This window comes from Mauremys reevesii, linkage group 8, assembly GCF_016161935.1.
Source record: "Mauremys reevesii isolate NIE-2019 linkage group 8, ASM1616193v1, whole genome shotgun sequence".
Taxonomy (NCBI): domain Eukaryota; kingdom Metazoa; phylum Chordata; order Testudines; family Geoemydidae; genus Mauremys; species Mauremys reevesii.
Window position 1 is genome coordinate 9635993 of NC_052630.1, and position 24937 is coordinate 9660929.

The window sequence follows — 24937 nt, forward strand, 5'->3', positions numbered from 1 at the left end:
AGGGAGTTGTTTTCAGAGTCTGCAGAAACCTTCATTGTAAGTAGATGGGAACCTGAATCAGGAGAGCTCCTTCCTCCCCATCCCAGAAAAAGTGCCCGAGCCTCAATCTGGGAAAAGCTGGTAGCAAAATGTCCTCTGCATTGCCTCCCTCTCCTGCATTGAAAAGAACAGCAACGAACAATTCAGCTGGGCTTCAAGGCCCAGATTCTCAATGTATTTAGGAGCTTAAGTGCCACTGAAATCAAGGGGAGACAGGCACCACAATGCCTTTGAGGATCTGAGCCACTGGAACTGGACGTGTTGGGTCAATAGCGCCCAAGAAGCTAAGCATCCCCTGGACTCCAGAAGGAGGATGCAACCATGCTCTCGGTCCCTTTCCTCAGCTTGCTCATCGTACAGTGCACCGAAAACCTGCAGGGAGAAATGAATATGAGCTTGGCAATTAAGTTCTGCAGTCCCCTGCCCATATACACGCTATGAACTGATCTGCATTTCCGTTACTTGTTAAGGGAAACCTGAAACAAATTACTTTATGAGCAAAGTTTGTAGCTGAGCCTTAAGGGACTTCTAATTAGCGTGCAAATATGCATTTTCCCAATGTCTAGGTGAACACATTTTTTTGTTATTTATAGTAACTCCCTTCACATTTATTCAACTAATTGCAAAAACGTCCCTTGAAGTAACGATTTAGAATTTTTATTCCAATTATTTCCTGATAATTCAAGAGCTTCTCCCCTACTATTAATCAGAAAACAGAAATTTAATCTATTCATTAGCACAACGAATGGCTGATTTGAAACCAGCCACAGATTATAAAATCATGCTGGAGATGCAAAACGTAGATATACTGCGCACAGAGCTGGAAAAAAAGAAAGGGTCCTGTAAAATGCTACTAAAAAGTCATGTGTAACTTATCAAACTAATGTATTAATCACTGCAGTAGCCAGGAGGTTCAGTAAGAGAGAGAGATGCAATGAGGGGAAATGAAGGAAGAAAAATTTAGGCAGAATATCTAGCAAAATCCTGACAATGACTAGCCTCCCCAGGGAAGTGTTGGAAGCCACATCCCATACGTGTTTGCAGTAGAAAATGTAGCAAGGACAGGTTGTTAGAATAGACCTTCTCCGCTCTAATTCTGATGGTTTAATGTGCATGAAGAAGAGGCTAAATAAGCAATAGTAACATAGGAAGTGGTTTGCAGAGCACTGGCTATACTGCAGGTATCCCGAAGACAAGCGATCTACCAAGCAATGAATTCATTCTTGGTATTGCAATAGCTGCAAAGGGAAATGTAGCAGCCGTTCTGCACTCAGCAATAGCTGACACAGGACTTTGGACAGGAGAACTGCTTTTACTATGAGAGGGAATGATGGCCAAGATACTGGATGATCCCTTTACATCTGTTTTGGACAGTTCAATGGCCTCTTTTCTTTCCACCTGGAAAGACACCGGAGTTGGGCAGAAGAGGTCTGAGTTTTTCTTATTATCTGTTGCAGCTCCAGAGTGGGGCTAGGTAACTGTCTGCCCTAGTGCTCTCATTCTTGCTAGTGGGAACGGTCTCAGACATGGCTAGTGGACTCAAAGCCAACTTCTGAAGTTCCCTCTTTGGGTGAGCGGAACCAAGGAACAACACAGAGGCAAGGACAAGAGAAGGGAAAAAATAAATGCAGATAGCAGGATTCCCAAAGCACAGGAGATTAGATGACAGCTGTCATAACTATAAAGGGAAGGGTAACAACCCTCCTGTGTACAATTCTATAAAATCCCTCCTGGCAGAGGCACCAAAATCCTTTTACCTGTAAAGGGTTAAGAAGCTCAAATAACCTGGCTGACACCTGACCCAAAGGACCAATAAGGGGACAAGATACTTTCAAATCTTGGGTGTGGGGGGGAGGCCTTTGTTCGTGCTCTTTGTTTTGGTGGTGGTCGTTCTTGGGACTAAGAGGGACCGGACATCAATCCATGTCCTCCAAATCTTTCTGCACAAGTCTCTCATATTTCAAACTTGTAAGTAACAGCCAGGCCAGGCGTGTTAGTTTTATCTTTGTTTTCTCAACTTGTGAATGTTCCTTTGCTAGAGGGAGGTATCCCTGTTTTGCTGTAACTTTGAACCTAAGGCTAGAGGGGGTTCCTCTGGGCTCTTTGAATCTGATTACCCTGTAAAGTTATTCCCATCCTGATTTTATAAGGATGAACTTTACCTTTTCTTTTAATAAAATTCTTCTTTTAAGAACCTGATTGATTTTTCATTGTTTTAAGATCCAAGGGTTTTGGATCTGTGTTCCCCAGGACTAATTGGTGAGGATATAGTCTCAAGCCTACCCAGGAAAAGGGGTGCAAGGACTCGAGGGGGAGGAATTATTCTCAAATCTGCCCAGGAAAGGGGGGGGTTAGGACTTGGGAAATATTTGGGGGAAGGCAGAGTTTCAGGTGGCTCTCCCCTAAGATTTGGAACACGCTTGGTGGTGGCAGCTTACTGTTAACCTAAGCTGGTGAATAAGTTTAGGGGGTCTTTCATGTGGGTCCCCACATCTGTACCCTAAAGTTCAGAGTGGGAAAGGAACCCTGACAACAGCACTACACAGAAAGGTCTTGGATTTTTGGATAAATGCCAAAGATTCAATCCTCCCATCTCACCAGAAACAGCCCGGCAAGGTTCAAACCAAGATGTAAGGAGTAATATTTCCAGGCAATTTGTCATTGTTGCAAGCAAAGACAAGGCCCACTTGAAATCCGGGGCTGTGGGAATGCATTTTGTTGTAATACCTCAAAGGGAAGCTTTTCAATCACTGCTGTTACACGAAAGGATGCAATTTAATACACAACCCAACATGGAAACATGAAGGCAAGGCTCTTCAAAGTTCCTCATTAAATATAATTACATTGAATACAACCTTGTGTCTTAGCGCTGCCTGATCTAACAAAACTCAAAGGCTCGGAGGGCCCTTTCAGACCCCTAAAAGTTGAATGAACGGTTACTTTGGCAACTGAAAAGATGCTCATGCACAGCAGAAGTGGGCTGTTTTGTAGGAGAAGCCTTGAGGGAGTATATATAATTTCTAATGGAACTCAAGAGAGAAACATAGCTGTATCTGTAGCTGAACCAACTACAGAATTGATGAACAGGGCCAGAGGATGCCTCAAATAACATTTTTTTTTTGCAAGAGGCTTAGCATCAATATAAAACGCTCCATGGGAAAAGGCTTCACAACATTTTAGTTTCTGCCCTGGAGACACTGTCAACTTAAAATTCCCTGAAAACATGAAAACAAATCATGCTGTCAAAAATCATGCCTTAGAAACAAATTACGCTCTCCAAATGTGTCTTGGCGATATAATTGATAAACTGAGTGTGTGTGAAATTTTTGAAAAAGCAAGAAGGGAACTTACAGGATAAATGGCTAAAATAGGAGAATAATGAACATGTGTAAATAACAAACACAAACAATAAATATAAATTACTGTCTGACAAACTGTAAATAATCCGAGCATTTCAGGCCTGAAATGTGATTCCTCTTCTGGGAAAGCTGGCGTTGACAAGGAAAATAAGAAGGAAGAAGGTTATTATGGGACTTTGAAACATCAGGCCAGATGATCGAGCTCTTGGATTCTTTTCTCAGATAACTTACCTTGCATAATAAATGTAAAAGGTGGTGCCACCCCTTTTTCCTGTCATCAGTAAGGTGCTGTCTCCATCAACATCTAGAAATGGTTCTTGCAGCACTGTGCCAGTAGTTTCAGATCCCAGTATAGAGCTGATTAACCATCTAAATCCTAAGGCCTTGTTTACACATAAAAGTTGTACCACTTTAACTATACTTTAGGGCCCTACCAAATTCATGGGCCATTCTGGTGAATGTCATGGTCATAACATTGAAAAAATCTCGAATTTCACACTTTCAGACATTTAAATCTTAAATGTGACAGTGTGGTGACAAACCGTGAATATGTATTTAGAAATATAAACATGTAAAGCCTCAAGTCAGTGTTTCTCAAACCGGGGGATCCCGAGCCAAAAGGGGGGTTACAAGGCTACAGTATTGCCACCCTTACTTCTGTGCTGCTGCTGGTGGCAGCGCTGCCTTCTTGCCAGCCTCCACTGCTCTCCGGCCACCCAGCTCTGAAGGCAGCGCAGAAGTAAGGATGGCAATACCATGATCCCCCTACAATAGCCAGATTTCACAGGGAGATCAGATTTCATGGTCTGTGACACATTTTTCAGGGCCATGAATTTGGTAAGGTCTTATACAGGACCTAGAAATTCATAACCCCTGAGTGGTGAGATCAAAAAGCCCATGACCTCCTTTCCTCTGGGGAGTTGTTAAAAACTCAGTGAGGTGGTATCAGCATTGTGCATGTGATACCCAGAGTAGAGATTTACTGTCTGAAACTGAAGCACAGATACAATTCCTCCATCTCCCTCTAACTCCCAAATTTTAAATACTCGCTTTAAATCTAATCCTCAGTCGTTGACGTTTTGGCCAGAGTAGCTCTGCTCAGATGATGTTTCACGACAGGAATAAACTTCCTGAGGTTTCAATTAAATCAGTGTAAGATTTAAAAATATTTGGGCTGTGCAGTTATACTCTGGGTTAGGTTAATGTTTAGAGTACATGCTCCTTAACTTGGACAGAAAGCCCAGGTTTGCTGAATGAATGAATGGTGCGTGTTGTGGTCCATGCATGTTTGAGGATGATATTATTTATAGGTTTTCCTGGGGAGCTCATCATCGGGGTATCTAAGCCCCTTGCAGAGATGCATAGATTTATCCTTACAACATCCCTGGGAACTAGGGAAGTGCTACTATCCTCATTTGACAGATGGCAAAACTGAGACCCAGAGGTTCAGGGACTGGCCTATGATCCTAGAGGTAGGGTCTTCTGGGTCCCAGTCTCGTGCCTTAACTACAAGGAACTGCCATCCTGTCTGCCGAGGATGCAGCTATTGGAAGAAGGTACTGTATGCTATGAGGCAAGATTAGCTCGATTTCTAACATTAAAAAAACCCAGGGAAACCCCAATATTTGCATGTTTTCATCATGGCAAATCCCAAAGGGATTTGCAACTCCAAATCAATCGCTGGCTAGATGTTTAAATATTCGCTTGCTCTGCTGTCTGATAATTTAGGAGTAATTGCTGTAACACCCCATCTACTGGAAGATCCCTTGTAAAGTATATTCATGGGCTGGGTCTAAGTGTCAGCCCATACTAATCTATCCTTCTTCTGGTCTGTAGACACGATCTCATAGTAGAAATATAAGACACTCTCAGATATAGAGGAAATGAGAACAGAAAATGACATTGAAATGCAAGCCATTGTCAGAGGTTATTTCTATGGATAATCTTCCTCAGCTAAACAGTACAGCATCGATCAAGTCATGCCCTGTGTCAGCTGTGATTGTTCCCAAGGAAAGACTTAAGATTGAATTTAACACACAAGTGATGAGGACGTGCTTTTGAGAACGGCATACTCTGCAGTTCTTTGCAGGTTACTAAATGGAAGACCTGATTCTCCAACGTACTTTGTGCTGGCATTTATACTCAGGCAGAGTTGGTGCAAAAGGCAACCAAAGCAGAATGGCTATGTTTTTACATCTGCTCTGTGCAGGGTGAAATGAAGACCTAGGGTCTGAGGCTGTGGAAAATAGAGCTGGGCAAAAATTTTTTTGGTGAATAGTAAATTCACCAAAAAATGCATTTTCCAGGGTACCAGCTAATACAGGTTCAGGTAGAATTTGACAAATAGTTTTGGCTGGGAAAAAAACCAATGAAAGATTTTCAGAAATATCCATTTTTTTCACCGTTGTTTAAACTAACCATTTGGATCTTTCATTCTGAAACTGTATTTTTAAAACAAAATCTTGTTTCAAATCGACATTTTGTTTATAAGAATGTCACTTTGAATCAACATTTAAACATGTCATTTGACCTGAAAGCATTTTTTTGCTTTGGCAAGAGAAAAAAAAATATTTTCACTTTGAAAGGAACAGATTGTTCCCTACCCGTCCCCCCTGGATTTTTCAACTTAGCCACCAAAGCAAAAACATTAGTTATTGGTTCAGCTGCAGTACAGAATCAGGCCTGGAGTTTACAAATGTGAGAAGAGGCTATAAAGGTGGGATATCTTGAGGCCAGAAAATAGATGGGTATAGCAGAAACCAGGGTCACCAAAAAGCCTTCATAAGAACTCTAGGGAAGATAACCTAGACACAGAGCCTTTAGGACCAGGAACTCTGATTGTAACTTAACCCCACAGGCAATTGTTTGTGATACAGCCTGGCTCCATGTTAAAGGAGGATTTCCTGACTCAATTAGTAAGGACATTAATTAATCAATTATGTAAAATGGTTGAGCAATCAGATATCCTATTCTCTCCCCAATGCAATTTATTGTTAAAAGTTTAATTAACTTGCAAGCGCCGGTGGGAGGGAAAAGACATTTGAAGATTCAGTTAAGGAACAATGACCTCAAAGTGAGATGAAAAATTGACTTGAGGCCAGATGAGAAAGCCAGTTTTGCACTGAAAGGACACAGATGCCATTGCACACAGATTCAAAAAATAATCTGGAGCCAAATTCTGCTCTGAGTTCCACCCCGTAACACTGGAGTAGTTCTTGTGGTGTACTGAAAACTGTTAAAATGATAAGCTATCACTTTAAATTGCAAGGGGTTTCATGGTCCGGCTTGAAGAGAAGGGGACTTTGAGGGAAGCAGTGTGATCTGGGTCTTCTTTGGGAAGGTTGCTAAGAGCCAACCTAGAGCAAGCTGTTGTGCCTTCTGCTGTATGGAGCAGCCTGGTTGTGTCTCTCTTTTTGGTTCATGTGTTACTGTTCTGGGTTCTAAGAACTAAAGCAGTATTACATTGTGACCTTCCAGAAATAGTATTTTTAGATTGTTTCTATCATTTCGGTGTGTGCCTTGAACATAACAACTCCACTTGTGTGACTGGGTGCAGAGCTCAGCCCATCCCACCCAAACATGCTGCTACTTTAGATAACGCTGGATGAGATCTTGCCATGCATTTTGGGCTGGATTCGCAAAAGGACTTAGGTACCTAACTGCTACTTTAGGCACCTAAATACCAGAATCAGGCCCCACTGCGAGTCACAGAACCCCCAATCAGCTGCCACCAAACTCTGTAGGCACCTAAAAACACTTAGTACTTAAATTTTTGCAGTCAAAGTTGCCTATATTTCTGCCTGTGTGCATGTGCACTGCAGCCCCATGCCAGGCATCTGGATGCAGAACTCCCACGAACCTAGGAGAGACAGGCATTCCTCCACTTACCTCACCTTGGGCCTTGATCTGGTATGTGCGCTCAGAACTCATCTACTGGATTGGGCCTCTATAGGTGAGTTTACAGAAAATGGCCAGGCGTGGGAGAGAGGGCAACTTTTAGCCCAGTGGTTACATCCTCACCTGGAATGTAAGTGACTCTTTCCTTCAAGTCCTCCCTCCACCTGATGAGAAGGGATTTGAACCGGGTGTCTCCCACAGCCCACGTGAGTACCCTAACCACTGGGCTGAAAGTCCTCTGCCCCCACCCCCGAGCTTCTAGCTAAAATGGCATAGGTGCCTAACACCAAGAGAACCCTGTTTATAGATGAAGAACAAAGGACACCTCTAATAACGCTAGGGGTGCAGAGAGAGACCCCCACAGAGAGAAAGCAGCAGCAGGCAGGCTTGGTCTTATGAAAGGAAGGTCTCAGTCTTCCTGGCTAAAAACTGTTATGAGAAGGAGGTGGAGCAGTACCTTATTAGACAAGAGGGCAGCATGTTAGTTAAGTTTAGGCTCCAAAATGTGTGTTATGATTTTATTTTATGGGGAACCCTTCGTTCCCAGTATTTCTGTTTGCAATCATCTGCTCCTCTTTTCTTTGTTCCATAAACTTGGACTTGCTTTTTCTATAAACAAATCTAAGTGCTGTGCTTAACTAGCTGTGGTGTGCAGTTCCTTTGGGAACAGAGGAGCCAGACATGTGTGTGTCCAGTGGCTCAGGGGCTGGGCACTCCAGGGAGACACCTGGAGGTTGGAACATGCCATTTGCTTACCTGCAGCGGGACAGAGGAGCCTATGTGGGCGGGGGGAAGGAGGGAGAGCACTTGTGTTGCTCATGGCCGGTTGAGTTGGAGAGCTGTCCCAGAGCAGGCACAGACAACACTTTCTCATACTAAGGGCAAGTTTTAGCAAGGTGTCTTACAAGAGGAAAATGTCACACAGGGTTGTTTTTTGTTTCTGCTTTCCTTAATCTGAAATAAAAATCATTTTGACTGAGAAATGCAGGTTTTCTTCACATGTGGGAAATCATAACACGGAGCAGTCTGAACCCTGGGTTTGGAGATGGACTGGCCGACAGACTTTTACAGCTCTCAGTCCTCGGGCCCAAAGCCTGAAGCCTTCACTTAGATTTTGCTCAGTTCATAACATGTCAGCGCTTCAAAATTTGCCATTGTCAACATACGTCAGGAGCAGAGGAGGCTAGAATTTACGTGGGTGATGCAAACCAAGGTGCAAGATGCCTGCAGCTTTGGCCTTTCTAGTACAAACAGAAGGGATAGAAAAACCAGCTCAGATGCTGAAAATCTATTTAATATCTCACGCTCTCCCGAGTTCAGCTTTTCCTATAGTGCTCAGCATCATAATATCTAAAGTCTGACATGAGTCAGATAGTTTTGGAGTGGTTTTTGTGAAGGATAAACTCAGTTGTACTCAAGATCAGGCAATTTAACATCCTATAAGTTATTTTGTCACCAACAGTTGACATATAGCATAGAATGTGATTAATTAATTTTACATACTTTTAAGGAGGATTCTTAGCATGTTCCTGACTTTGATGTCTCAATTCCCTCTTGTGATTTGGGTTACACATCAGAAAAACACCTGTGATTGGGATAAAGGTGTCTGACTGTGATATCTTCTGTATTTGGGATGCAATTACATGATGATCTGATATAGAAAGTAATAGACAGGAGTCTCCGGGAACGTGAATCAGCAGGGTTTCTCCTTCAACTCACCTGTCAAACTGGCGCTCTTGGATTTCTGGTGTATAGCTCAGGTCAAGTCAGCTTTATTCTGGAAAAATTGCTTTAGTCAGTTCCAGTGATTTTCCATCCATCCCTTTAGAGCAAATAACTGGTAGGGAAGGACTTTAGCCTCTATGGAGGTAAAGTGACAGACAGTTTAAATTAAAAAAAAAAAAAAGGGGGTGAGGTGCACAGTTGTGCACCCAACTAGCATGCACAATTACAGAGCTTGTATTCTGTGGCCATGTTGTGTCCTGACACCCAGACTGCAAGCGCTTGGGGCAGGGAGCTGCTTTTTTGTGACTCGTCTCTATGGTGCCTAGCGGGGCCGGGTGCTCAGTCTTGACTGGGGCTCTTAGGAGCTACCACAATAAAAAGTAAATATTATTACACTCAAACACCTCTTTTTCACCTCCCAGCCACCTCTACAATCTCTCCCCTATTTATCTCTCTGCTCTAATTCCCTCTACCTCCTCCTCGCCTCCACTCCAACCAGTCTCTCTACATTTATCTCCTCACTCTCTCAGCTTTGCATCCCCGCACCTAAGCCACTATCTCACTTCCTGTGCAACCGCCTCTTTAAACTCACTTCTTCCAGGAATCCTTCCTCTGGCCTCCCTCACCAAAAATCTCCCCCCATCCACCCTGTGCTGAATGTGACCTCATTCCTTACCTTGTCCATTGAGACCAATGTCTTTGGAGCAGGGAAGATGTCTCGCTCTCTTTGTAGAGAGCTGTGTAAATTTACAGCACTACTGAGCGGAAGGATAGTCCTGGTGATTAGAGTGCAAATCTGGGACTTGGGAGGCCTCAGGTCACTTCTCCAACTTCCTGTTTGACCTTCGGCCAGTCACTGAGGCCCAGATTTGTAAAGATATTTAGGTGTTGCTGTGCTTAGCATTGCAGGCAATGGGATTTAGGCTCCCAAGTACTTAAATCCCTTTTCAAAATGAGACCTAGGTTCCTTCATCAGTTAGGAGCTGTCATGCTGAGTGCAGCAATGGCTAAGTATCTTTAAAAACTGTGATCCTTAGCCCCTCTCTGCCTCAGTTCCTAATATGCCCAATGGGGATAATAGCCCTGCCCTGACTGACAGGGGTGGTGTGCGGATAAATACCTGAAACGTTGTGAGGTGCTCAGATACTGATGTGATCGGGGCCAGATAAGCAGCTTAGAGTGAGAGTAATTAACCATTGGAACAGTTTACCAAGGGTTGTGGTGGATTCTCCATCACTGACGATGTTTAAATCAAGACTGGATGTTTGTCTAAAAGAGCTGCTCTAGGGGTTATTTTGGGGACGTTTTATGGCCTGTTTTAGACAGGACGTCAAATTAGATCATCACAATGGTCCCTTCTGGCCTTGGAATCTATGAATCTAAGGAGCAACCCTGGTAACACATTGTTTGAGCCAAGAAATGTGCTTTTATGCTGATTAAAATGTATGGAAATAGGGCAGAAACGAAATGGAAAAATCATTTTCCTTTCAATACCTGGCAGCACTATGCTTTTAATACTGGGTCTTTAAAGTCAATTAATGTTATTGTATTGAAAAGAAGCCAGATGCATTGGATGATATTAGCGGACTTAATGAGCCAGTCAGAGAGACAAAAACAGAGATTTACACAATTATGAATTATAGATGGTTTGTTATTTTTTACCAGTGGTATTTTCATTTAATTTCACTTGATTTATATTGTAGGTAATGATGTTAAAGTGCCTAGATAGCATGGCGATGGATACCTTCAGGAGAGACTTATTATTTAACAGAAAACCACAATTTGCAAAACCTAATTGGGGAGGAAACAAGCTTGGAAAAGAAACTAAGTTAATTAGGGTGTTTTTTTTAAATCAATTTTTAATACATCCAGTTACCAGTTTTTGTTTTAAAGTACAGCTTTCTAAAGACATGACATTAACTTCACAGATGTAACAGCTGACATTGAACAGAAGTACAGGGAATAAAACTGAAAAATAACATGGACCAGCCACGTCAGCGCTTGCTTCCGTTGCTGACTCTAAGCACAGCAATGCTGTAGTTTGGATCCCCACAGTGTAAAACAAAAGGCAGGCAAAAAGGAGTCGCAGACAAATTAAAATTTATTGAGACAGACAAAATGTAGCTATTTAGGACTACAATTAAGCATTTACAGTTAACCAAGGAGGTTAGCAAAATGTTCACATTCCAGTTAACTCCTTATGGAAAAAGCATTCAGAATTTATTATGCTAATCTAATTTACTATGATAGCCTACATTCCATCTACAGTAGGGACATCAAACTTAAACACGTAATATTTGGATCTCTCCTTACAACACATCACATTGAACAGTAACGGATATCAGCAGCATTGAGAAAAGTATAAAAAGACCAAAACCCACCTACTGTAGAAAGGGCTTTTTCATGGATAGTACCTGTACAAAGCAGTCTATGTATTGAAGAAACCAGAATGGCATACAGAACAGACTGCAATGAAAGCCAAGAAGTGTAACAAGCTAAGCAGGAGAGATCTGGTGGTCTGTAGCAAATGATGACCTTAGATCTTATGTCATTTGCTGCCCGGGTGGGAAAATTCTGCAAAAAACATGCAAATATTAAAATATTCCTATGCCAGAAAAGTACACCGAGACTCTAGAGTAGGCTGGATAGGCAAAGAGAAGCTTTCACTAACAAACGGTGTTGTTTTCAATATAAACTTTACATTGGAAATATAAACTGTAGAATAAATATTAAATAAACACAGAAAATGGGTTAAAACAATAGCCAAAATATTTTGATGTACTCATAGTGTTCATGAAGATGACAACAACAAAAATTGTGTCAGAAACTGAACTCAAGGGATATTTTGAGTTAACAATACTAGTGAAAAGGACACTTGGAAACATAAAGCAATACTTCATGATGTTTCATAATCTTTCATCTGTAAAGGAAATGTGATAAAATTAGTCTCCATCTTTAAATAATGGAGCTCCTCTGTTTCCATCTTTCACATTTGGAAGCTCAACAATTTGAGGCAAGTGGAATATTTGACTTTGTAACAAAAATGGGAATTAAATCAAGCCAGAAGCAAGTGAAATGCTCCCTACAAACCTCCTGATTGTCATGCAGGAGAAGCCTGAGAAAGGGGCTGTTTAATTCTGTTGCAGTTTGCAATGGCCACTGGCTCTGGATACAGTCCACTGAATACCTCATTGCTTTACTACTTCAATAAACTGGGATGTCTTCTTAAAGCATCTTCTACAATCGGCGGGAAAAAAATCAATAGAAAGAACTCCGCTTTGTCATTCCACTGTTAATGGCATGTACTTTCACTGCTGTCTTAATCTGACAACAGCAGTAATAAGATAACAAAAAGTTAAAAATCAGGAGTTACTATACTTGGTGGGAAACTGTGATTGGCAAAATTATATTATTCTGCTGAGCAAGTTGATTTGCCAGGCGGCTGCTGGTGGAAACTGTCGTACCTCCAGTGATTTCAGTGGAGCTTTACATCAGCTGGGGATCTGCCCCCAGATCCAGACATATTCTCAGCTGCTTTTCTCAAAGCATGAGGCTCCACCTTACACAATCCTTATCAAAATATGGGACATTATTCTTTTATACAATTTGTATAGTTTTTTACGTGCTACATTGTATTTCTACTCTACTACACTAGATAATGACGTTACTCTTCTCAAATTATGACCTCCGTTCAGGAAAACACGTAAGCATGTGTTTAAAGTTAAGCACGCACTTAAGGTGATTTCCTGTAGAGGGATGCCTTCCTGAACCAGGGCCTGTGAGCTGAACTGGGGCAAAGAGCTTTGCACAAGCCCTCCAGACCAAGTTGAGTGTCACCCAGGGAACTACAGCGGAAGTTGTTCAAGGCCGCATTCTGCCTTCAGATGTACACACACCACCCCATTGACTCTGATGCGACTTGTGCAGGTTCATCTGAACACAGGTCTTGGACCGTAATGCATTCACTTTTATGTTCATTACTTCATATTTGCTGAAAATAAATGCAGCCAGTCTCACCTGGAAGAGTCAGGTGAGAAGAGGCTACGGGATGAGGCCCGAGCGCTAGAGAGAATGAGGATGAAGACTTGCTGACATTGGAGTGGCCAGAGTGCCTGTTCAATTAAGCTGTAAGACTGATTGCATTTATTTAAGGAAATATTTAAAAAATGTAAGGAACGAAAGAGGATCCTACAGGATCTGTATGTATGTGGATGCAGTAACCTAATGCCCTGTGGAAATGGAACAGAGAGGCTGCAGCCACTACTCACATCTTCCCTACCCACCTGCACTTCTCCTGAACAGTACCTGATTATACAGGCTGTAAGGGGAGCAGATGATTTGACTCTCAAGGCTTTATGTGGTGCATAGCACTGTGTAGGAGCCATCTGCCCTGGGATGAGTTTAGCACTAGCAGAATATGGTATGGTGTCAGCTTTCGTGATACAGTTCTTAATGATTGTGGATACCCCCTTGATTTCATGGCACAGTGGGGTGCCCCTTCTACTTTGACGGTGAGGCCATGAGCTTGGGAAAGGCCGGGGGCAAAACCAGAGATTTCATCTGATTAAAATCAATCCCAGAATGCAGCCAGCCCGGATGTGCGAGATGCAAGATATTGACGGTGCTCAAGGGTCACTACAAGTAACATCAGGAGGGGGAATCTGGAACCACTGAATTTTCATTCCATTCCCATTCCACCCTCCATCAACCTCACCCCCACCTACCCGGGACAACACCCTCTCCGGACACTTCCACCCACGGTGCAGCGGTCACATTAACACGTGGTCACACCAAAATACCAAAAAACCGCTATGCCTACCCCTATGCCCTCCACTTCCTACCTTCATCTCCATCACACCCACCAACATCCCACCACAACCCCAACACACAGCACTGTCTGCCTGCTCTAGAACCAGACCAAGACAGAGACACCAGACCAGAAAACCCACCACCAATTCTTACTCTAGCAACACACACGAGGAAATAAGGGAAGAAACAGATCAGAACACAGAGCCAGAGCCCCAGAGCCCTCCTACAAGAAGACAAACAAAAGAAAAGAAAACAGGACACCACACTGGCCATCACCATCAGTCCAGCCCTCCCCCTCCAACCCATCATCATCATCAGGATCTACATCCCATCCTGGAATCCCATCCACACTTTCCAGGGGGGTGGGGGGGGCAGCCCAGTCCACGCACACACAACCACCTGCCAACCTGAGCATCACTCACCCAGCACTGCACACCGCACTAGTAACTCTAGCTCAGGAACCAACCCATGCAACAAACCCAAAACTCTGCTCCACCCACATATCTACACAGCAACACCATCACAGGACATAACCAGATCACCACCACCATCACCACACATTTCACCTGCACGTCCACCAATATATAATATATCATATAATGCAGCAATGCCCCCTGCTGCTATGTACGGCCAAACTGGACAGTCTCTAAGGAAAAGGGAAAAAAAAAACAACACATCAGACATTAAAATGCATATAAAAAAAAAAAACCTGTAAACAAACAACCCCCCCCCACACACAATAGCAGATTTTAAGGTGGCATCCCTACAAAAAAAAACTTTTAGGACCACTTCAAAGAGAAACTGCTGAGCTCCAGTTCATCTGCAACACAACTGTGAAAGACTGTGAACCAACAGTTTCTCTTCTCCTCCCTCCCTTGCACACCTCAGCTGCTGGACCCCATCCTCCCTCTCCTGATCCTATCCCTGATCTCATCTCTCTCTCTTGCTGCTTGCTTATATATATATATATATACCTGGAAATTTCACTGCTTCCATGAAAAAAGTGGGTATTCACCCATGAAAGCTCATGCTGCAAAATGTCTGTTAGTCTATAACGTGCCACAGGATTCTTTGCTGCTTCTACAGAACCAGACTAACACGGCTACCCCTCTGATACTTGATACAAGTAACAATGTCGAACTACAAGACGTGTTTGTTCCTTTTGCAAATCGCCATCGTTTTTGTCAAAGGCAAGGAGAAAAGAATTCTTTTCAAGGCCTGTAATTTATCAAGAGTGATTTTCAAGAGATGGAAGCAAAATAAAAGGAGTCAAAGCTCAGATTCCTGAGGCCGTTCCAAATCACTAGTTTGGTCGGGAACACACTGGGGATGCTGTTGATTTCACAGCGGTTTCATACCATCTAATCCCAGTAAAATCAGTGGCCTTGCTGCTGATTCACACCAGTGTAAATAAGGTCAGGCCCAGGCCCATTTTGTTGCTGTTCTTGTCACTCATTTTACAGCAGAGCAGAATGAGCTTCCCATCTCTGTCCCTCTTATGCTCATCTGGTAGCGATTTATAAACATTACAAGTCAAATAAAGAAGGCGACTCACCAGTATCACAGACAGGACATAACCATCTGGATCATGCAAAATAGTGGCTGCATTTATTATTTCTTTCCACATACACAACCCCCTAAAACAACCCTCCCCACCCCCAATTTTAGCATAATGAGAAATTCATAGCAGGATCCTCCTGCAGCCTGGGGGAGCATCTGAAGGCCATGTCATGCTGTCTGCTTAGGGCTAAACAGTACTCTTCTCCTGCATGGGCACCAAAGGTATGTCTCCATTGCATTCGAAACCTGAATCTGTGGGAACCAGGCTTGTGTATTTCCAAGCCCATGCTTGAGCATTCACACTGCACTGTAAAACTGGGCTTACAATTGCTGGACTCAGGTCTCATAGCTGTGCTAATGCGCCCATACTGCATGTCTGTGGCTTGAGCTGCATCCACACTGCAAAATGACAGGGGTTGGACTGAGTCACAGTCCCTCATTGATGTATGGACAGAGGGGGCACTTGGGCTCAAACCTGAGTCACGCCCTGTGCATAAAGTGCAGTGTAGACGTACCCAGAGAGGAATCAGAGGGAGAAAGGCCCCCTCACTCCACTCTCCATGTGGCCTCATAGCCCCTATATGGATCTTGATCTAGTGGCAAGAGGGCAAGGCTGCACAAAGGGGTGAGGGATAGCTCAGTGGTTTGAGCCTCGGCCTGCTAAACGCAGGCTTGTGAGTTCAATTCTTGAGGGGGTCATTTAGGGGCCTCGGGCAAAAATCCTTCTGGGGATTAGTCCTGCTTTGAGTAAGTGAGCAGAGGGGGGTTGGGGAAGGGTTGAAGATGGGCAAGAAGCAGGTAGTCATGGCTCCATGCACCAGTCAGTGGAGCTGGCTGCATGCAAGAGGGAGATTTATACAGCATACTCCCTGGCCCACACGGGGAACTTTGGAGGAATAGTGCCTCCGAAGGCACAGTGCTTTCTGGGGGCGGCCACAGAGACTACGTGCTGCTCCATACTCAGGGCTGGTAAAAGCTCAATCTTGCCCTAAAAAGTGAATCAGAGTGGATTGTAGGATTTCCACCAAGTGCCTTAGCTGCCAACCACTTTTCCACAAAAAAAACAAAGAGCAAACCAACCCCCAGTGGATACCGTGGCTGCTTCCTTTTCTATTAACACCAATCATCCAGTCCAGCCCTCTAACAACTTTCAGGTCATGACTCCAGACAAACAGAGAATAAAAGAACTGAAAACAACTAAGCCCCTATAACAAGTTGTGAAATATAAGCTCATTTGATGTTCACAATTCCCGTTGTCACGGGGCTTTTCCCATTTTGATGCATTATTGTACCAGTGAATTCCACGGATGTGTGTGTGAATGAAGCCTTTCCTTTTACGTTCAAATCACCTGCAGACATTGACACTGCCTAGATAAGCAGAAACAAATTATTTCTCCCTTTCAGACAAGTTCTGTCCGTAATGAGCAAATTTTCTTTCTTCAAAAGAAATTGCAGGCAAAGGTTTTGAAACAAGGCTTAAAAATAAAAACAGCGTTTGCAGTTTATAATGTCAACTACAGGAGCTAGTGTGTATTTCAGCTGTGTGTGTCTTAGCTACTAGCAGATCGGTGCAGTGATGGTGCCCAGAAAACAATACAAGGCATAGGGAGTCCATTTGTTGGGCTTGCATAATAAGATCATACATACAGTGGATTCTCTAGTAGAAAACCTTTGGGTTGGAGCCTGCAAATCCCTACTTATGTGGGCTGAAGAATTTGCAGGACCAGGCCTTTATCTGGAAACATTTAAAGCAATGCTTTCCCCCTCAGTCACTAAAGATCCACAGGATAATAGACAATACAAACACCAAGGGTATATCTGGAAGGTACACCCTGAGAAGGATTCAGAGTAGCAGCCGTGTTAGTCTGTATCTGCAAAGAGAACAAGAGTACTTGTGGCACCTTAGAGACTAACAAATTTATTTGAAAATAAGCTTTCGTGGGCTATAGATGTATGCATCTGATGAAGTAGGCTGTAGCCCACAAAAGCTTATGTTCAAATAAATTTGTTAGTCTCTAAGGTGCCACAAGTACTCCTGTTCTTTTTCCTGAGAAGGATGTCTGGCTTGGGCTCACAGGAACAGTAAATTCAGACTGCTAGCCTGAGGACATGAAACCAAAGAAAATGGGTGAAACATCCTGCTTTTGGAATGGAATTTGGCATTTATATTGGTAGATTTCATTTTGCAAACTTCACCTTGTAATGACATGATTCACCGCCAAAAATGAATCATGGAACATGCAAGATAGATAAGCAGGCAAAGTACTACTTATATTGACTAAGGGTCTGAGGGTAAACTGCACCCCACAGCTGCTTTTGAAAATGCAAGTCAATTCACATAAGGAAGTAGTGTCTTTAACAGAAATATAAAGGTTTTCTTTGAAATGCCTATTGGCCAAATTCATTTCTGGTATAACTCAATTAACTTAAATGGAATTACTCCTGTCACCTCATGGTGCATTTGACCCTAAAAGATTTTGGAATTAAAGTTCTATCATGGGTCACTTTTGTCCTCTTAAATACAAAAATGAACTGCTTACAAATGTATTCTGTCCCATGACTCCTCATCGTTATCGTGTTTTCTGCTAATCTGGATAAAATAACAAAAGGGATAAAAGCCATGATATGGTACATTCATTTTACCCATGACTTTCAACAGGGAAGGGAAGTAAATAATTTAGCTTCAGAATGCTGTGATACAGCTGTGGAGATACGAATAAATGGGAACGGCTTAAAGAATCAGAGGATTCAATTTTAATAATATTCTTCTATTTTATAGGTGTGTATTAGGAGTGCACGATATTTCATATTAAGCAGAAAAGATGCTAGTTGGAAACATGACTATCTAAGGTTGTTTTTTATACAGACTAAATAAATATTAACAATTTAAAATAAAGAAGAGACAGCTTATTACTTTTGATGGTGAGTATCTTTGACAGCTTCCTAGCTTCCAAATGAGGCGTTACTTAGGGTAAATGAAGAACAGAGGATTTCCCGCAGATCCATTGGTGTGTTACTCCAGAAACAGAGGCAGCTTGCATGACATTAGTGCAAACTCTTAGTGCAAACTAATTAAAACAGAAACCCAAGATTTTCTAGTTGGAAAATGGTTACAATGATCTAGATTTACAAAACATTCCAACATTCTGTTCCCCTGCTACAAGGCTCGAAGTTGGTGGTAGCGGCAGACGCTCAGCATCTCTCAGGATCGAGATCGTATTAACTATGAAAACGAGGTGACAATGACCTGATCCTGCACATTTACAGCCAATGGGAGTTTTAACATTGACTTCAATAAGGGCAGAACTAAGCCTGTAGTAATCATTCTTAGAGCAAGTGAGAAAAAATACTGATGGATTTCTTCCTGACTTAAAACCATCAATATTCGTGAGCCAGAAGTTATTATACACAGATGACTTGCTCTTTAGTGACAAGTGCCAGACACGGGACAGAAACTGAGGCACCTGCTTTTCTATATTACCTACTGCATAAAAGAAAAGCAATTACTTATAGCATGGTCAGAAAATTCAGTTAACAGCTGATGACAAAACTTCTCCAATGTTCATAACATAAAACGGGCTTTTAATTCTTGCACTGGTTTGTTTTTTCTCTCTTCTTTTTAAATCCCATAAACTGTATTTCACAAGCTCTGCAGGTGGGGATTAAGCTATGAAATTTTGCTTAAACAAAACTAAAAACTCATAGCCCCGTTGATAGAGGGAAAAAAATTAACTGTATTCAAACCAGTAGCTAGTTGGAAAAAAGCCGTCTTGAAAATGATATATATTGTACAAAATTAAACAGAGAGGAGAGATATTTTGTGCCTGATGTTCTTAGATACAATTGCAGAGATATGAAGTGACTTGCAATATTGTGCAAAACATGAGTCCTCAGAACTGTGACAACTACCATATATAACCAATTTCATCATCCTTATCGTCATCTTCATCTTCATCATCCTCATTAGCTGCTCTTACGTGAATCTTCATTTTCCCTTCTTTGTCCTTTTTCGCCGCTTCACGATCCTGTTCCAAATCATCCAGTAATACAACAGATCCACCACTGCCAAAATCCCCTGAGGTTTCTTGCTCTTCTTCTAAAATAGGTAAGAGTTAAAGGTTATTCTCTTACCCAACAACCCCAAAATCTCTTTAGTCAATGCTTGTTAATGTTCTGACTATGCAAGCTACTTTTGTTTTTGCCGTAAATTGATTTTTAAAGAGGCAGTTTAGCAAATGACAGCACAGCAGGTCCCCTTAGAAATGTACATACATCTGTTGTGCCCATGACCACAAATCTGAGAGGAAGTAATAGTCCAGTGGGATCTAGAATAAGATACAAGGCCTTGCATCTCTAGATTTCTAATTTAAATTCATCCAGGGTCAATGGTGACTGAAAATCATTACCATCTGATGATTGTTTGGTGGTCTACATGAAATGAGTTGGTGGTCTCAGATCAATTCCTGAAAGTCAAATGTCTACATTAGAACTGGATGGAAAACAATTTTCCCAACCAATGAAAACTGTCAAGATTTCAAGGAAAAAACCAAAAACCAACCCAACCTGTTAGTTCTGATTCACGACGAAATATCAAAACTTTGAAAATTTTCATGAACTGAAAATTCCCCCCAACATTTGGTTTGGTTCAGTTGAAGCATTCTGTTTCAATAATTTCAAAACATTGTCTTTCAATTTTGACCATTAAATCTGTTTTTTAATCCCAATCAGCTTTTTTTAAAACAAAAAGTTGCTTTGAATCAGATAACCAGAATTTTTCATTTAGAAAATACTGAGGCAGAACATTGACAATTGCAATACTTGTTTAAAAAAAAAACCCACAAAAAAAACATGAGTCAAGAAAGTCACCAAAAGTTTTGGTATAGATGAATCAGCAATTTTCCATAAAAAAATGTCTTGTCGAAAATGGCCAGTCAGCTCTAGTCGACCTCAGAAAATCCCCGTCACAATCAACGCTAACTGCTTTCTCGGTGGCTAATCTCAGCAGAGTACCAAAGAACTGAATGTGCACAGACACTGAAACACCCTCTCAATGCAACCGATTCACACAGGCACCTTGGTGGGGATGAGGCGCTATGGCTGTCTATATGTGGGTTGGGATCGGGCCACCAGGGAGCTGGGATATTGGACTGATCCGCTTTCTCGTGCACACACATGCTACCTTCCTATTTTGGATGCATATCTGGCTGGGGTGAGGACAGAGGCAGGCACACAGGAATCTGCGTGCCCATCTTTGGTAACCACACGTGTAAATGGTTCTCAAAGGCTAGGTATATGTTGCAGTTGCTTGATTTTATGTACACACATGCACATACGCTCCTGCAAAAGCACCCGCTGACCCTGATATAGCAACTTAGGATGTAATCAGGTACATTTTAGAGCTTCTAAAGCTTTGCCTTCTCTATTCTTGCTGGAAGTAGAGCAACTGAAGCTATCATTACATTGAATCACATTGAAGAAATTCCACTTAAATCTTGTTTGCCTGATTATATAGAGCTGTGCAGTAATTTTACATCAGTGTAATAATACTGTAGTATCAGCACTTTTAAAGGGCCTGCTAGTTAATTTATAAAACTTTGTATAGTTAAACCTTCCCTTCTTAGGGAAGTCCTGATTTATGAAGCCTCTGTAAATGTGGGTTCGACTGTATAAGGAACAATATATTTAATAACCAGGCATAACAACCGCATATCTTTTATTTTAATAGCAACTGCTGCATTTGCCAAGCTGGTAGCAAAAACATTTTCTTATCAGTGGTTATTGCCAATTTCATACCCTTGTACACACGCTCCAAGACAAAGGTACGTGTATGAGCACACAGACACTTATATATTGTGAACTGGAATACACTGGGGACTCTGCTAATTATGTTTCCTGTGTTGTCGCTTTTTGTTATCATGGCTGATCTTACAGCAATTTCTGGGCTTACAACGATGTTAATGTTTGTGTTGTCTTAGGGAAGCAGGTCATTACTCACCACAACTAACAGTCCCTTGTTTTCTTGAGCCTGCGATCTCATTTCCATACTTATCAACACACCAGCATTGCCCTGTACTTCCATGACACTGAGTTGCTTTGTAATATCCTTCCTCATTGCACCGTGGAAGGAAAACACCTGAATAAAGACAAAGGTATCCTTAGTAAATCCTAGTCTTTACAGGATCAAGCAGGAAGATAGACTGTAGTTGTCCTGTTTCTTGTTTACATTAAAATGCCTTAATATGGCATCAATTACAGATGGAGCCACCTGGAATGGTTCTGGTTTTACAAAATGTCCTGGATCAGGTTCTGGATTTGCAAAACCAACACTCAAACTGGATTGTTTGGCCCAAGCTCCCATTTTAACTCCATCTCCATATATATATTTGCACCAAGTGTTGTTGACTTCAGTCATTTGTTGCCCATTGGAGTATGTGTATGTGTGTAAACATTTGCATTGGTTCGAATTTCAGACAGTGGTCCTGATTTCTGAAGCACCTGTAAGATTTTCTCCTTTTTGATTACAAGTAGTGCCATTTTAAAGTGAAAATATACATTCTAGACTTGTAAACGTGGCCTCCCATTCTTATCTCTCGCAGAAGCTTGCTATGTTTTATTTCTTTCAAACAGATTCTTGATCTTATTGCTGCCTCAAGCCTAGCAGCCTCCATCTCCCTTAATGGTAGTAATACATGGCAGGTAGACAGCACTTTGTATCCAAGGATCTCAAAGCACTTGACAAATATGAATGCATTTAGCCTCACGGCACACCTGTGAATTATTTAAGTGTTATCAGCCTCATTTTCCAACCAAATCACCATCCGTTCATAGATGTTCTGCAAGCAGAGAAAGGCTACATTTGTGGGGTAAATTATTCACTATGAATTATTCCCTCGGCATTACTTATCTATAAAGTTGAACTTCACACATTAAAGCAGAACTAAAAAGATCTTCACTATGCAAACAAAGGGCTGAAAAATTTTACTCCAGCAAACAAAGTTATTTAAGCATAAGGAGGAAGGGGGGATTGGAAGGCACAAATGGTATTTCGGTGCCTAACTTCCACTGAAATCCATTTGTGCTTTTCAAAATCTCTCCTGAGATGTCTTGCCAAATCCGTGATGGATTGAGGGAGTTTTATCTGGGTTTGCGAGTTCGTTCAGAGAGAATGAGCAGGCACTCCATGCATCTGAAAAAGTGGGTTTTTTACCCACGAAAACTTATGACCAAATAAATCTGTTAGTCTTTAAGGTGCCACCAGACTCCTCGTTATGTTACTATATGAACATTTTATGAGAATGTACATTTTCCTGGTTGTAAGGCTGCCCTGAGCATGGGATGGTGGCTAGACTGTGCTCTAGAGACAGTCCTGTGTAAGGAATAGTGCATTAGTTGCACTGTTTGGGAGGAGCCCAGGGTAGAACTGGGACTCAGAGATCCACCTCTGAGACACAGTGCCTCTTTTCCCCTGGAGGGTGGGATGGGGAATGTGACGAACTAGGACTGTTCTTAATGTGGTCTTTGAATGCTGAATGGGGAGTGTGGGCCTGGGAGGACAGTCTGCATTGGGGGATGGGAGACTGGCTTTGAGGGAGGATACCTGAGCATGTAACGTGAGAACCCAAGAAGGGGTTAGAGGCCAGGTGACACCTTTGCCCGGGAAACCGAACAAAGGCTGGGGGAGGAGACGCTGGGGAGAGAGAGAGTTTCAGGAGCTGGCTGGTGTAATAGAGGGGAGCCCAGATGGGGCTCTGACCCCCCAATGGGGCTGTGAGGTCCACCTTGGGGTCCCAGGGGCACAATTGGGGGGGATCCTGTTGTCTGTGCCTGCAACACCTGTCTTGGACTGTGTTCCTGTCGTCTAAATAAACCTTCTGCTTTACTGGCTGGCTGAGAGTCATGGTGAATCACAGGAAGCCGGGGGTGCAGGGCCTTGCGTCCCCCCACACTCCGTGACAGGGGAGTATGCTGTATCAGCCCTTTACAGGATGTAGCATATGCCCCTGTTCTCCTGTCCAGTGCTTCTGGGGAGAGGTGGCAGAACAACTGCTCGATACACTCCCTGTTCCTTCCCACCCACTTGCTCACAAGAGCACTGGCGGTGCATAGGCTTTGCTGTGCTGAGGATCCAGACCAGGATTGGGATAGCCCTAATGCAACCACACAGGATCGGGATTTCTTAATTCTCTTTACTCCCTCTGTGTGCACTGGTGCCAGCTACAATACATCCTTGAATGATTAACATCTCTACAGGCCTCCTTTCAGGGTTAAAATGCCATTCTTACACCTTGTCCTCCCATATGTAGCCCTACCCAAGACAAAATTATTTCCATGTTTCATTTTAAATTTCCATTTTTCTATTGTTTATCACGAGTCCTTCCACAAGATTATAATTACATCTGCAAGGTATCAGCCACCGGCTTGCTATTTAATTCATACTAAATTTAAGTATAACTTCAGATTTACTAGAAGTATTAAAGAATCACTAATGCTTGAGCTTTTCAGGGAGAGACAGTAGGATACTGAGACTAAACAAAAAAAAAGCCAAAGATTTGTCTCATAACAAAACCATTGCACATTAGCCTTTCAGAGTGTGGTGGATTCTTGCTTCTTGAGACAAGAGAAGCCAGTATTATTTCTGCCACCACTTTCAACAGATATAATGCAAATGTGCTTCCATACAAAAATCCCACTTGTCCTTGGAGATCAGTTAGCTTCATTCCCAGGGGAGGTCTGTATAGACACTTTCCATTCCCTGCCAGTTGCTTCTGTTCCAGGCACAGAAAAACACTCTCTTATTGTCTTAAATGATTTTTGAGAAAGTATCTTTTCTCTTCGTCAAAGAGTCCAGTGATTTACTGGTCACACAATACTAACTTTTCTACTTCAGTGTATGGAGCAGCTCTACAGATTGTTCATATATGTCAAAAGGGCTATTACTACCACATTTTCCATAAAAAAAAATGAAAGAAAACATCGCCCAAATGCTCTGCAATTACTTATATAAAAGAGAGAGAAATGGGAAGTCAGTCATATATACATTATGAATCTCTGAATTTACCATCTCATCCCACTGCAGATATTAAAGTAGATGTCTAATTTTTAAATGTCACAAATGTAGTTCTGAAACATGTGAACATTAACCCTTCTATATCTGACCTGATCTCCGAGAACATTTTCACACTTATTAACTTTGCTATTTCAAGCAAGCAGAAGCAGTGGTCTTAGCAAGTTCATGTACCAGGACAATTGAAAGGAAGATGGAAGATTATGATCACCAGAGACGCATCTTCTTTATTTACCCACAGTCCAATAATAGCATGGACATGTTCAACCATACAGTTTTTCAAGTTCACTCACTGCTCAGTCACTTGTTTCAGTATTGATCCAGAAGGACTTTCCATATTCATACTCATTTCCTTTCTTATTTAAAGACTAAGACATGCATTGGACTAGACAAACCTGAAGAAGATTACAGAGGATCAGATCCTCAGCGGGTGTAAATTGATATAGCTTCATCAGAGTCAATGAAACTAGGTGATCCTCAGCTG

General features: G+C 42.2%; 1 protein-coding gene across 2 annotated transcripts in view; it reads right to left on the bottom strand.

The window, feature by feature from the left end:
* Positions 1-17414: 17414 nt before the first annotated feature.
* The window catches only part of SPOCK1 (SPARC (osteonectin), cwcv and kazal like domains proteoglycan 1), a 474634-nt gene continuing 467111 nt past the window's right edge, over positions 17415-24937 (bottom strand). For both annotated transcript variants that reach the window (XM_039486677.1, XM_039486676.1), the window contains 2 exons: positions 21385-21522; positions 17415-19485 (listed from right to left, as the gene is read on the bottom strand). In XM_039486677.1, coding sequence (XP_039342611.1) covers positions 19295-19485; positions 21385-21522 — 329 coding nt within the window. In that variant the 3' untranslated portion in view covers positions 17415-19294. The remainder of the gene's footprint in view (positions 19486-21384; positions 21523-24937) is intronic.